The sequence below is a fragment of the Balaenoptera acutorostrata genome, chromosome 6 (assembly GCF_949987535.1).
Source record: "Balaenoptera acutorostrata chromosome 6, mBalAcu1.1, whole genome shotgun sequence".
NCBI lineage: Eukaryota > Metazoa > Chordata > Mammalia > Artiodactyla > Balaenopteridae > Balaenoptera > Balaenoptera acutorostrata.
Window position 1 is genome coordinate 67745422 of NC_080069.1, and position 15459 is coordinate 67760880.

Consider the following 15459-nt stretch of genomic DNA (forward strand, 5'->3'; position numbering starts at 1 on the left):
ACAAATATTTATTAAACCCTTACTACATGCCACACTGTTCTAAGAGTGAGCTACAGAAGGTCCCTGCTTCCAAGGAGTGCAATATAGATTGGGGGCGGGGGGTGGGGGGAGAGCACAGACAATAAACAAGTAGAAAGTAAATATTTATGAAGTATTATTAAGCAAATATGCAACAAAAACAATAAAGCATGACAAAGAATGGAAAGAGATGGGGAGAAGGCTGTTTTATATGGGGTCATCAGAGAAGCCCTTTCTGACAAGAAGACATTTGAGTGGAGCCTTGAGTGCAATGAGAGAGCAGTACATTTAGCTCTCTAGGGCAGGAGTATTTTGGACAGCAGGAATAGCAGGTAAGGTGTGAACACATTTGATTTATTCCAGGAAAAGCATGGAGTCCAGTTACAGAGAGACAGACACTGTTTAAAAAATAACTCAATGTTTCTTGAGAAGGTTGACTAAAGCTGACTGCTACCAGCATACACATAGCATTACGCTTAATACTAAGAAACACTGGTCACACTACACAAAAATGAAATGGGTCTGTATTACTTAAAAGGACTGTCTGACACCATGGTATGAGAAAAGAATACCACACAGCCGTTTCTGATGAGAGCAAACCAAGTCCCTCAGCCCTCAACAGCAGCACTTGCTTTCCCAGGCAGTCAGGCTTTGTTCAGAGAAATGATAAAGATGAAGGTTAACAGCACTGAGAATCGAATTGCCTCCATTGAAAGCAAGGAAACAGAAAAGTTACGTTCAGTTCCATTCTAGTCTAAAGAAGCTGACCAAATATAAACAGGCATTTGACTTATTCACCATTCCAGAATCCCAATATCTATCCAGCTACAATCGCTATGTGAAATTAAGTTGTAAATTTTATTTACTGGTATGTGAATACTATTTTCAAATTTCTCAGCAGCCTTTTCAAATAAATTAGATCATATTTTTCTATTTCTGAGATATTTCTGAGAAATATTTTATAGTTCAGTAGGACGATCATGCATAAAAATGATAAAATTATTGGGTGAAATTAGGAAATCATCTATATTTTATTGGACATTTTAAAACTACTTATAAACAGAGTATTCCAAGTTGATGTCTTTATTTACTCTCCCTTGCTACTAAAGCTACGAAAGGCTGTGATGAGTTGACATGGGCAGGAGCAATCCAGAAGTGGGTCTGTTCAGTGGCAGCACAATTTATCAGCTCAAACATTTGAGGCTTCCCTTACTCATCCACTTGAACTCCTTTATCAAGTTGTACAGGTCAAAAGAGGTTACCAAATTATGACAATCACTACACGCAATCGTAGCTTGGCTGATACACTCACAATCTTAAAGTTACAGTGAAAGTTTACACTGAAAGCATATGATATTAACATTGTACAAGAACATATGAGAAACAGGGAGGCCCTATGCAAAGGGTTAGAATGGGGAGGCTGGAAATCAAGAGGGATCTTGAGTTTTCCAAGAGGCAAAGGCCTGGTTCCCACGGTGGGCAGGACCAGAAGGGTCAGCCTGGTCCTAGATTCAGAGTCCATGAGGAAAGAGTCAGGGAAAAGCATGACCAGATGAGCCCTAATCTTAAAATAGAGGCTGTGGGAAGCCTGCAACCCAGAGGTATTAAGCGTTGGCAGAAGGAGGCCAGAGCCTTGCAGCTGAAATTATTTCCAGCCTGGCTACTATTGGAGGTGACAGAACCACTCTGTATCTTGACTGGATCAATGTCAGTATCATTGTGATATTCTACTATAGTTTTCCAAGAAGACACTATTGGGGGAAAATGGATACATAAGACCTTGTTATACTATTTCTTACCACTGCATATAAATCTACAATTATCTCAAAATAAAGAGTTTAGTGTTAGAAAAAATTTTAAAGTAAGAAAATTAAGCTCCAATATGTGGCCAAAAGTTCCATGTTCTCTGAATTATTACCATGTGAGCCAGACCTCACAGAAGGCTTACCTCCCGGTCATTGAAGGAAATATGATTAAGACCCATAATGTGAAATGTTATTTCTGCCCTAAAGCAAGATTTTGATGCACAGCATTCTGTTTTCGGAAAGTGCCTTGACAACGCAATAAATATGGTAAAAATTGACACTGCCACATACACTGGGGACTTTGAAGCCATTTCTCTCTCCACTGGGGACCTCTGGGACTTCCCCAGGTTCAAGGCCTACCCCATGGCTCTCCACATCACTCTCTTCTCCCTCTGTCAAAGCACTGTTACTCTCCACCACAGAGGAGCACGACTCAGGTGACTTTGGCCATGGAAGCTTGGGTGGCTCTGATTCCTTAGACAAAACATGGCCACTAGACATGGAATCGTCAGCATCACTGGGAATTGAAGGCGGAATTGTGGCACAGGTTTGGTCAGCCTCAGTTTTGATTTTCTCTGCCACAGATGTGCTTAGGCAGACGTTTCCTGAGGAGTAAAACAAGAGACTGTTAATAAATCTTACACTGTGTTATTGCTGAGAACTGTTGAACTATTCTCAACTAAATTTCTATCATCAAACTTTCCCTCTAAATTTCCACTAAAGACCTGAGTGGGAAAGGTCACCAAAGCACCATGCAGCCTTTGTAATTGTTAAGGTGGCAAAATAATATACTTACTGACAAAATAAGGGATTTAAAAAGAGATTCCACTGCAGACCAATGTCAAAAGCCAGGGCAATAACAATAATTACCCAAGCAATAGCAAGTTGAGATCTTTCTAAAAATAAGAATTTAATTCCAATATATGCTACCGAGGAAACATTCCAGCTCAGAGGATGTAACTCAAGAACACAGGTAGGGACTTCCCTGGTGGCGCAGTGGTTAAGAGTCCACCTGCCAATGCAGGGGACACGGGTTCGAGCCCTGGTCCGGGAAGATCCCACATGCCATGGAGCATCTAAGCCTGTGCACCACAACTACTGAGCCTGCGCTCTAGAGCCCACAAGCCACAACTACTGAAGCCCGCACGCCTAGAGTCCGTGCTCCGCAACAAGAGAAGCCACCACAATGAGAAGCCCGCGCTCCGCAACAAAGAGTAGCCCCCGCTCGCCGCAATTAGAGAAAACCCATGCGCAGCAACAAAGACCCAACGCAGCCAAAAATAAATTTATATTTAAAAAAAAAACCACATGTAAAACTGTGAGGTCGAATAAAAATTATTTCCTACACTAATCCTGCATCATACAATGACAGCATATGAAAGAAGAATATCACATGCACTTCTCTTCTACAGCCATCTCTATTCACCCTCCTCCCTTCCTTACACATACACGCACACACGCACACACACAAGCATCATTTCACTTATCACATAGTAGCTTGGATGTTGCACCTAGCCAAGTCCTCTATTAAATGCTCTGCCAGGTCTCAAAACCTGGAAGTCTCAAAATGCAAGAGACCAGGCAGTGACAGAAATAATAAACCTGGGTACCCTTAGCTTAAACTACCCAGTAATTTGTAAAGTAGTTAATTTAACCTGGTGTGATTAAAAACAACAACCAAAAACTACGGTGAGAGACTATCAAGAAATATCTGTATGCACTGCATACCTGTTCTCTGTACTGCTTGCTATTCCCTTCCCTACCTTCTTTGCTTTCTATCTTCCATGTGTTCATCACAAGTCAATTCAGATATCACCTACTCCAAGAAACCCTGCCAGTCCAGCCTCCTGTCTGTTTCAGGTCTTTCCTTGGTATTCCAGGAACACCCTATGCCATCTCTACTAGTGGCACTTAGCACACTAGATAGGAATTATATATTTATTTGTCTAGCTCTCCAATTAAATATAAACTCAGTGAAAAAAATGTCCATGATTTAAACTCTATTAGCATAGATATTTCAAGAGCAAAAGGTAGTAAGAATAGAGAAGCAGCCAAGGATCCGACTAACTAGGACAATGATCAAGACCTTTTCTTTTACTCTACGTGCAATAAGAGCAAGAAGGTGGTAGGGACAAGACAAACCACGTCTTTTTTTTTTTTTTTTGACATATGTCACATGGAGCTTTTTATTTATTTATTTATTTATTTATTTATTTATGGCTGTGTTGGGTCTTAGTTTCTGTGCGAGGGCTTTCTCTAGTTGCGGCAAGTGGGGGCCACTCTTCATCGCGATGCGCGGGCCTCTCATTATCGCGGCCTCTCCTGTTGCGGAGCACAGGCTCCAGACACGCAGGCTCAGTAGTTGTGGCTCACGGGCCCAGTTGCCCCGCGGCATGTGGGATCTTCCCAGAACAGGGCTCGAACCCGTGTCCCCTGCATTGGCAGGCAGATTCTCAACCACTGCGCCACCAGGGAAGCCCAAACCACGTCTTTTAAATGGATCACTATGACTGCCGTATGGAGAGCTGACTAGTAGGGGTGACTAGAGTGGACACAGGCAAAACAGGAAGGAAGGAATTTCTGCAACAGTCCAGACAAGAGATAACGTGCCTTGAACAAAGAGGAAGCAAGGGGGTGGCTGGATTTGGGAGAGTCCCACAATTGAAGGATACAATAGAGGAGGGGTATGAGAGAGAGACAGGAATTACCACCAAGCTCGATTAGGAAAAGGACAAAATCTCCAACAACTATTAAAGAGGCAAAGCATTAAAACAGTTTCAGAGAAATATGCTATAAAAGAGGGGAAAAGCAAAGCAGTTGAGATTTACAGATGATGGCTTTGGTGCAGAGAAACAGCCAGGGGACTATATACACATGTCACAGGACTGAATGATGTTTGCTGTTCTTTTGTAAAACCTTAATCTTTATTTTCTTCTTAAAATTAAGTCGAAGCTAAGAATCTGCAAAGAATTATCTATAATTGGTTTTCTCTATTCCATGTGAATTCAAGAGAAGCTTTCCAAAAAATGTATTGTATATTATAAATTGATTTGCACTAAAAATAAATTTTTTTCATTTTAGAATCTTCTTTTTTATTAAACGAAATAGGGACTGCTGGCTGCTTGTCTCAAAATTCCATTACCCATAGCAATGGTGCTTCTGATTTTCATAACACTCCCTTGGCCTTTTGATTGAGTTACCGCATCGTTTTAGATAGCTTATTGGTTAAGCTACATGGAAAAGTAACATATCTGCCCTAGTAAACACAGATTTAAGGTAGATCAACAATCATCTACTACTAATATGTGAAACATAATCAGCTAGTTTCTCACCTGCGAATCTGATATTATCTGATAAATTGTGATCCAGCTGCATCCTGCTAGCAGAGGCCTCTTCCTCTGAAGGTGCTTCTGTGTTTGCTAGTTTCACTGCTTCTTCTGGCTTTTCACTGTCCTTGAGCTCATCTGGGTCTGGGTCAGGAGTGGGGCAGCTGACATCAACTGCAGCTGACACTTCCTCGTCCTCCTCATTCTTAGGCCTCTTAGAGTGAGAACTAGTGCACTGGAAGCTTTTAACAAAAGAAGCTAGAGTCAGAACACAATGTTTCCAATGGACAGGAAAAAACATATATACAAATATTATTTTCACTTAATGAAAAAAGAGAAGAAAAAACTGATTGGTTTTTAATCACATTATACAAAGATAATCTTCACAATGAATAGATCAAATTTGAAATTGAAATGTTAACAAGAGTCTTAATAACAATTTACTAAAAATTAAAATTAAAACAACTCTAAATTGTTAAACATTATTGATTATTAAATATTATTGATTATTAAACATTATTGGAAAATCACTTAAAATTTTATAACAATATTAAAGCTCAAAATAAAAATAAAGTGAAAAATGATGACATAAAGATAAAAGCAAATATTATTTAGATAATGAAGAAAGAAAAAGGAAATGAGGAGATTCCATAAAGCTATTGTTAAAATTTGAGTAGATTATTTACATTCCAAGGTGAACTGGTGGCTATATTTCCCTGAGTTTCGTATAATTCTGAAATATGCATGAAAAGCATTAAGATTAAATGCCAACTATCATTAGCTAAAGGAATTAAGAGAGGAGGAAGGCTAACCATATGTATTTAGCATCTTATATCAATGTATTATTTATTTTCAGAGTGGACTCCATTTTTAAATTTTTCCTCTTCTAGTATTTTCCAGCAAGTCACTTGATAGCTTTGTTGCAGATGCCTTTTGTATATGACACATTTCTAACACTTTCATTTAAGAAGAATTACAACTCAAATCAAAACGACATGTACTTCAGAGTACACACACACACAAGAAAACACATTAGTGTTTTTCTATAGGAAGTCACAGATAAGATAAAGGGGGTAGCCAGGGATAACCTATGTAAATTAGCTTTGGCTGCTGCTGGAAGTAACAGTATTGGTATCATCATCACTTTTATTGAGAACCCATGCAGTGGCCTATGTGGAATATCTCTACATTATGAATAGCATAGTACACTTACAATAACATGGCTGACATCTCTTTGAGATTTCAGTGAATCATTCCCTTCATTAGATTTTCCTAGATATAGCATATTACTTAAGGGAGATCAGCAAACTCAATGATCAAACCACAAAGGTGAGCATAATAAACAAGCCCCTTAACATGAGGCTTTCTAACTGGGTGAGCAAAGACCACTGATTATTTTAACCTACTGAAAGGCACTTCGAATCTGTTCAATGTCAAAGATCTATATTCAATGTCAACCCACAAGGACCACTGTGGTTAGTAACTAAGAGACCAGATCATACACCTAATGAGAGTATTGTGTTTTCTGTCCATTAAAGACCAATTCTCAAGATGTGCTATTGGCTACTGAACTCAAGACTGACTACTGCCTCCTTCCACAGTGAACTTTTTTGGCAATGCGGATTCGCACATTTACAAAACACAGTGACTCTCTAAATCAGTGTTGCCCAAACTTTTTTGAATGCAACCCACAGTAAGTTATACATTTCAGATGATGACACAATACACACAGACACACATGCTCACACGTCATGAATTAATACTTACCCTTACCTCATGGGAAGAACTACAATGCATTTTATTCTCTTTCTTTTACTTCCTAATTTTAAAATGTTGTTCCTAACCTATTAAACTGATTTGAAAATTAAAAGTTTGAAAATTACTGCTGTAGACTACAGGGTGAAATAAGAACACCTGGGTTTTAATTCTGCTACTAACTAATTCTGTGCGTCAAGTATATCTCTTATAAAATGCTGGTTTGACTCCATGTTCTTAAGGTTCCTCCACTCACTAGCATTCTAAAATAGCAGAAAATAAATTGTTGGGGGTGGGGGGAAGAGAGAGAGAGTCAGAAAATAAGCAACAGAAGTGTGGGCAAAGACTTAAAATTACAGTGTTATTTGGTTAGTAGCAAAAAACTAGAAACGAGCTACAGGTCCAAATACAGGAGATTAAATACATGCAGGCATTAGAAATTACGTTGTAAGCAAATCATTCAGTTACATGAAAAAAACACAAAACTGGTCATCAAATTATTAATAGAGCATGGCCCCAATTTTGGAAATGTATATAATATTATATAATAAATAAAAATATATATGTAAAGGATATATACAAAATGTTAACACTGGTTATCTCTGGATTGTGAGGTTATGGGTGATTTGGGACTCCTTCATTATTCTTTTCCTTATTTTACAAATTTTCTCCAATGCACAAATATTACTTTTACAATCTGAAAGAAAAACAATGAGTAATACTGGAGAGTAAAAATGTAATATAAACCTGGAAAATATAAAAGTCTAAAAAGGTTGCCTGAGGACCTGAGCAACGTAACACACACTATTTAATGTGTTTTAAGACGGCAAGATGACCACGACAGGCCTAAAGCCTTTTGAAATGGCACTGGCCACAAAAATGGAATGTAGATTAAAGTACACAGGGACAACCACGTTACAGAAACACCACATGCTCTGATTTACATCTTGTGAAAGAATAAAGCCAAGTGTGTATAATGCAGCAAAATATATAGGCATCCCAATGAGAAAAGTAATATCTGAGATGTTTGACAAATGAAGAAGAAAACTACTAAAAGTCAAAATCAGTAGCAAAATAAAAAAGTTGGAAATCGAGTTACTGAAGTTGACAAAAATAAGGAGATGAATAGAGGGCACTGATAAATCTTTAAATACATTAATGTAAGGGGTTTAGAAAGTCTAGAATTGTTCTATTTCTCATGCATTGCAACTTCAAAAATATTCTCAAATACAATATGTTTATATTCTATTTATTTATTACTTATTATTTATTATACTTCCAAAGAATTAAAAATACTTTGCCTCAAATTTTTCATAAGATATTAAGTAAACTGATGGTGAATAAACAGAAAAAAAAGCAAATAAATAGTCTTTGAGAACATTATGTTCAAGGACCCATTTTAACTGAGTAAGTACAAGTAGGATGGGGTGTGGGCGGGATCATTACCTCCTGGATGCTTTTCTTACTTTCCTCCTCCTCTGCAGCCATGCTTTTACTTCAGGGGTGGATTCTGGAGTAGGCTTCGTGTGATCAATGGTATATATATCCTTTCCTTGTTTCCAAAGCTGGTATCTGTCTGGCTGAAATTTCCTCACAAAGATATCCATTGAAATTTTCACCATGTCTTTCCTGCAGGTGCACTGAAACGCAATGGGGTTGGAGTGCTTTAAACATTTTGCTAACTACAGAAAGTCACACTGAGTTGTCCTTTGAATGTACCATACACGAATACTTAGTCACTACATAATGGAGAATAATGTTTTACATTTTCAAACATTCAATGAGTAGGGACTTCCCTGGTGGTCCAGTGGGTAAGGCTCCACACTCCCAATGCAGGGGGGCCCGGTTTCAATCCCTGGTCAGGGAACTAGATCCCGCATGCATGCTGCAACTAAGAAGTCCGCATGCCGCAACTAAGTCCCCACGCCGCAACTAAAAAAGATCCCTCATGCCACAGCGAAGATCCCGCATGTGCCACAACTAAGACCTGGCACAACCGAAAAATAATAAAAATAAATAAATAAAATAAATATTAAAAAAAAGAGTTTTAAGAAAAACATTCAGTGAGTAATAAACTCAATTTCTTCTGAATGGAGGTGACAACCTGTATATTCACATCTATAAACAGTAGAATAAGATGTTAAAATGCATTGTAGAGTTCTTGGAAACTGTGTACCAAGAACAACTGAAGGGAAAGAGCACACATTTGAAAGCATGCCTGCAACAGAAGGATTACCCTCCCAGCACAAGGATGCATCAGTGAGCTGAATACTGTAAAGCTGAAAACCTAAGCTGACAATGAATAAAAGTAGCTAATAAATGTGTGGTTAGAATAATTTAACCAATCGGTTGAGATAAATTTTCTCCAAGATATATTTTAATCACATTAATGTTTATTAACAAATATACTCTCACAAAGTAACCAACAATTAGGAGAAAATAAACAGTCTCTTCTACATCATATCACATGAAACACCCACCATCACCACTACAATCATATCCACTAGAAAGAAGGAATAGTGTTAAGATAAGAAGTTCAAAGAAAAGATTATTTTGAATCCACTAGAACTTTGATTCTCATGAATACATAGTTAGAAGTCATATCGTATAAACAGCAAGTTTCCTATAAAGACCTCACACAGGTTATATTGTGTCTAGGTTAATACTCCATGCAATGCAACAGATAGAATTCAAATAGTGAAACAGAGATAGTCTCAAAGATGTAACTAACATACCTTAACCATCCCTAACACACCTGGTGACAGACTGGTTGACTCAACAACAGCCTTGAAACAGTAAGTCTTTCAATATTTTGGCAATACAATTATCATCTCCATGCAAATTAATTTAAAATTTCCTAATAATCTCCAGCCCAAAACTTCCTCCAGAGAGTTCCAATCTTGCCTTGAAAGCTCAGGTAAAAGAAAAAAGGAAAAGGAAAAAAAAAAAAAACAGTTCAGGACACAGCTAACAGTCAGTATGCCTAAAACCAGCTTCTCCAACTGCAAACAAAAATTTCATTATAAATGGTATGACAATCCTTCTATTCTCCTATATTCACAATCAACATTTCCTAATCCCTCCCTTGTCTTCTACCCCTAGAAATCCAGTCTGTCATCATGTATAATTAGCTCTTCCTCTACCTGCAGAAATCCTTTTACCAGGACACCTTCACTGTCAGATGCTAAAACCTAGCATAACAAAGCTAACTAATTTCCCTGCTTGCAGTCTCTCCTAGCACCAATTCATCTTTATAGCTGTCACTTTAATCTCCCTCAAATATATCATAATCTTTCACTTTGGAGTTCAAAAAGGTGTAATACTCTGCTCTGCCTTTAAAATAAAGTCCTGAGCCCAGCATTCAAGGGCTCTAAGCTTGGACTCCACTAGTGAGATTTCCAGGTTTCTCTCCCACTGCAAGTCAACATGAACATTCCTCTTCAACCCAGGGAGCAGAGTCACCATGAGCTTCCTTACCTCAGTGCTTTTGCTCCTACCATAATGCCTTCCTGCTCACCATTCTGCCATCCAAAGAAAATTCATCCTAAACACTGAATGCAAGTTGTACCAATTATTCTTCTGAATAGAGTACTATTTATCTACACCACTGCTTTCTATTATTAAAGTACAGGCAAACTTCATTTTAGTGCACTTCGCTTTATCGCGCTTTGCTTTATCACGCTTCACAGATAAAGCACTTTTTACAAATTGAAGGTTTGTGGCAACCCTGCATCAAGCAAGTCTATCAATTTTTCCAACAGCATTTTTCAACAGCATTTGGTCACTTTGTATCCCTGTGCCACATTTTGGTAATTCTCGCAATATTTCAAACTTTTTCATTATTACGGTGATCTGTGATCAGTGATTTTTGATGTTACTATTGCAAAAAGCTTACAACTCACTAAAGGCTCAAATGATGGTTATTATTTTTTAGCAATAAAGTATTTTCTAATTAAAGTATGTACATTGTTTTTTTTTTTTTAGTCATAGTACTATTGCACATAATAGACTGCAGTACAGTGTAAACATAACTTTTATATGCGCTGGGAAACCAAATAATTTGTGTGACTCGCTTTATTGTGGGGAAAGGAACTGAACCCACAATATCTGAGGCGTGCCTATAAAGAGAGAGTTCTAAGTCATTTTTACTATAATTAGCTTAGAAATATGGAAAATGAGGATTCTGAGAAATTTAAAGATATTTTGGTTTAAGACGCAACCTTTCACTAAAGGAAGAAATGAAGTTTAGACTCACCAGCAGAGACTCTCTTATTTTCGTATAGTGTTACTAATATTTGCTTCGTGAAGAAAAAGGCGTGGACGATATAAACGATATAAGTTTCCACAGCAAGAATTTTGTCCTATATTTTAATTTCCCATTCCTCTTTCCTAGAAGTCTTGAATTTTGTACACATGCAACAAGATCTACCACTCAACTGATTGTTTGACTCAATACAAGAATATATGTCTTAAATTATAGAAATAGAGAACAAATTAATGGTTGCCAGAGTTAAGGGAGGGGATGATGGTGAGAGGGAACTGGGTTCAGCTATAAAAGGGCAATGTGAGGGATCCTTGCAGTGGTGGAAATATTCTGTATCTTGACTCTATCATTGTCAATTTCCTCTTTTTTGATATTGTACTATAGCTTTGCAAGAGGTTACCATCGGGGAAAACAGGATAAAGGATACACAGGATCTACCTGTATTATCTTTTGCAATAGCATGTGAATCTACAATTATCTGAAAACAAAAAGTTTAAGAAAAAAATAAACTCTAAGACTTCCTTAAAATAAAACATATATATGTCTTACCTTCGATTTTAAATATTCAGAAATAGAGTCATAAAATACCTAAAATAATGCAAGGGAACAATGCCAGAGTCAAAAATAGTTGTAGTAAACTTCAACAGCACAGAGAAAATCTACTCCTGTCAGTAGTTACAAATAATACACTCATCTAAAGCCCTAAAGATTAGATGAGATCTTTTAATAGAACGTGCTATGTGACTTTATTAGTAGGAATGGAAGACATTAACACTCCCATTTAGAAACAAAGAAATTTACAGACTACATATTGGTACAAAGAGCAATAACCAATACTAGGTAATACTTCTCAAGTAATCTATTTTGGATATGAATTCAAAACACTAATAAGAATGGCTTTTCTTATTGTTTCTTTTAAGAACATTCACACTAGTTATGTAATATGTAATGTATGTAATGGCTAAGTCCAAATTTAAAGGGAATCGTCAGTAGTCTGTTAAGCACTGAATTCTTCCATATTTCACCACCCTAAGACTTGTTACACAGAATCATGATTATTTGTTCCTATCTCCCAGGAAATCAAATTCATGCTCTCCATTATTTATACTGAAAACCAGCAATCTAATTTCAAGATGACAATGTTTCTAAAATTCAGCAACTTTCTAAGGCAGCAAATACTCAGTTAGTCATCTGAATTGTAGAATTGGAAATTTCATATAACCACAATATATGATTAATAAAATAAGAAGTTGATGCTTAATAAAAACCCAAACTGAGGTATTACTTTAACATATTTTCTTTGTGACACACAGGATGGCTAATTATGGGAGGAAAAAAAACTCTCACGTGCAAATGTCTGATAAGGAAGGCTTTGAAGGTATGCAAAAATGTGTGAAATTATCCTGCTTTTCAGTCTATCTATAACAATTAAATGATAATTAGGAAGGAACTAAGGAAAGAATAGCTTAAAATAAGATAACAAGCCTAATAGCCACTTGATGTGGCTGTTATGGGTTAAATTATGTCTCCCTTCCCCAACCCCCAGAAGGTATGTTGAAGTGCTAACCCCCCTCAGAATGCGGACCTTATTTGGAGAAAGGGTTATGGCAGAAGTAATTACATAAGGGGTTACTGGAGTAGGGTGGGACCTTAATCCAATGGGCCTGGTGCCCTTATCAGACAAGAAGAGACACAGACACACAGGGGACAAGGCCTTAAATTGGTCTGACTACAAGAATATAGAGGTTCTTAGTGTTATTAAATTTTGCCTTACTGGGAAAGTTGAAGCAACTGAGGAAGGAGGAATCAGGCTTCTGGTATAACAAGTGGTCTTAAGAGTGAAGGAGAAGTGCACAGAGGTTTTGAAGAATCGAGAGCAACTGTGACCTTGCAGGGGATTGAGAGATGACGTGAGAGGACTGGGCCCTTGTCATGGGTGGAATCCACTGCGATGCACATCCAGCTCCTCGTTGGGTCCTTCCAATCAGACTCAACTCCTCGGCTTCCCCTCTTGAAGAAACAACAGAAACTGAAGGATCAACAGAAGTCAGGCATTTATGAGGGGAAACACCATGACCCAAGTGAATCCTGCCAGGTAGGATACTGTAAGGTAGAATAAGGTGAGGGTGGGGGATGAATTCATGTGACTTCTCTACTGTATCCCCCAAAAAGGGGCCTCTTATCAATATAAGAGCTTGGTGTTAGATGGCTCCATGTATGTAGTTTCAAGAGACATGAGATACTATCAATCTCAGAATTAAAAACTAATTTGCTGTACATATACAGGAAAACGTTCTCTTTTTCACATACAAAATTCCAATGAATGTCAACCACAGTATATCATAGCCCAAAGAGGATAAATAATGTTTAAATTTTTCTTATAAATTATTAATTTCTCAACAATTATAAAAAGGGACCAATGCATAGGATGAAACAGATTTACTGAATAGGACAATCAAAAAGAGGAAAGGAGCCAATGATGGCAAACTCTTGTTTTGAATATTTATAAGTGTCTGATGAAGCATATATTGCTGTCTGCTGTTGACACATAGGTAGTGGGTGTATCTTAAAACCTAAGAACACTGTAAGATACTGTCCTTTATGATAACCATTTTAATTGTACTTAACAATGAAAATGACTCATTTTAAAAACACAAACAAGCATATCAATTCCTATTTCCTTCAAAAATTCAAATCAATAATTGGAAAAGTTAGGTTTTTATCAAAATCTAGTCCCCCTCCAAGAAAATTATTGTTTTTGAAGGTTATCTGTTAATTATCTTCAAGGTACAACCAAATTACTACATTAAATCAGAAATACAGTAAGAAAGAAGCATCCATTTCCTATCCAACACATAGCAAAACTGTCTTACATCTCCAAACACAGAAGCTATGAAAATATGGGACTGTGTATCAAATGGGAAAATGCCAAACCTTCAACGGAATCACCATTCATTTGCTTTGAGAACCCAAAAGTTTGTATTACCAGTTGCCCTTTGAAAGAACATCATAAATAAAGAATAAAGGGAAGAGAAATATTCTCCACTTCGTTGTTTTCTAACAACACACTTTCTTTAGCTATGACAACAAGAATTAAGAAGAATGTGTTATTAACATAATTAGACACAACCATTCATTATTGTTTACTCTAAGTAATAACAAAGATACTACTTAGGCATAGCAACCTCTTATTTAACCAAGAATGTGACTGATGGTGATAACTAATTAGAGCCAAAGGCAGTAACTAGGCCTGAAATATAATTATATTCTAAACCATCAAACTACCTTTTATAGTAAATAGATAGATAATTTAGCACTCAGGAAGCTCAGATACCTCATTGGAAAAAAAAAAAAAAGGTTTAGACAATTCTAGCGTGAGAGCATCAAGAGAAATCTCTGACCAACTGATCTATGATTTACTCTTTATTCTTCCAGATTTACATCTCTTTCATTCCTTCCTATTCTTTAAATCTTTTTTTTTGTTTTTGTTTATTTGTTTGTTTTTAATCCTTTTATCTGTTTTCAACTTAGTCATGTCCAAAACCTAAACATTCTTCTTTCCCTCCACATGTAAAAAAACAACCTGCTGGTAAATGTTTTAGCATTAAAACAAACTATGTTACTATCAATCCACTAGTACTCTGGAATCTCCATCTTCATCTCACAACTACATAAACATACATCCAATCTACTGCATCATACCAAACTTATAGGAGAGAAAGGACCCAGCTCTTTGGAAAACTGCCACACTGTTAACCCATATTAAATTTGCAGAAGTCCAGCAAACCCAGACTTTTTCTGGTACAATTATACTTAGTTATCTCTCATTTCAAATATGAATGAGAAACAAAATTTTCCAATATGCACTCAAATTTTTAAGGTAGTATTTCTGATCAATATTTTCTGGCATTGTGTTCCAATGGAGAAGCCACTCAGTTTTTATGGAATTTAATTATTTTAACAGAAACATGGCCTAATTTAAACAGTTGCCAAGAATCATTAAATAAAAACAATTTTAGAAAATAAATGCACTATGCAGTTAATGAAGCCAACATCTATTGACAGGGTATTATTATACTATCTGTAGAAGTATCTAACCTATTGAGATACAACAAAAATTTTTGAAGGAACTTTTGTTCTTTTTACATTCACCGTACAATTAAGAATGAATAAAACTATTTAATGTGTTGATTAACTGTAAAAAAATGTAAAGGAACCTATTCATATTGAAATTATTCCAAATAAATTTTTTTAAAAAGTAGACTATTCTACTTCTGTAGTCAATTCATTC

The 15459-nt window shown here is 36.7% G+C and overlaps 1 protein-coding gene across 10 annotated transcripts in view; it reads right to left on the reverse strand.

The window, feature by feature from the left end:
* KDM4C (lysine demethylase 4C) overlaps nucleotides 1-15459 on the reverse strand; it is a 409893-nt gene that overhangs the window by 190731 nt on the left and 203703 nt on the right. For 5 of the 10 annotated variants that reach the window (XM_007189030.3, XM_007189031.3, XM_057548129.1 and 2 more), the window contains 3 exons: nucleotides 8351-8544; nucleotides 5156-5391; nucleotides 2115-2428 (listed from right to left, as the gene is read on the reverse strand). In XM_007189030.3, the coding sequence (XP_007189092.1) occupies nucleotides 2115-2428; nucleotides 5156-5391; nucleotides 8351-8544 (744 nt within the window). Of the gene's footprint in view, nucleotides 1-2114; nucleotides 2429-5155; nucleotides 5392-8350; nucleotides 8545-9639; nucleotides 10263-10428; nucleotides 10456-11717; nucleotides 11757-12959; nucleotides 13179-15459 lie in introns of those variants that run through there. The other 5 variants (XM_057548130.1, XM_007189029.3, XM_028168250.2 and 2 more) reach the window with 4 other exon arrangements.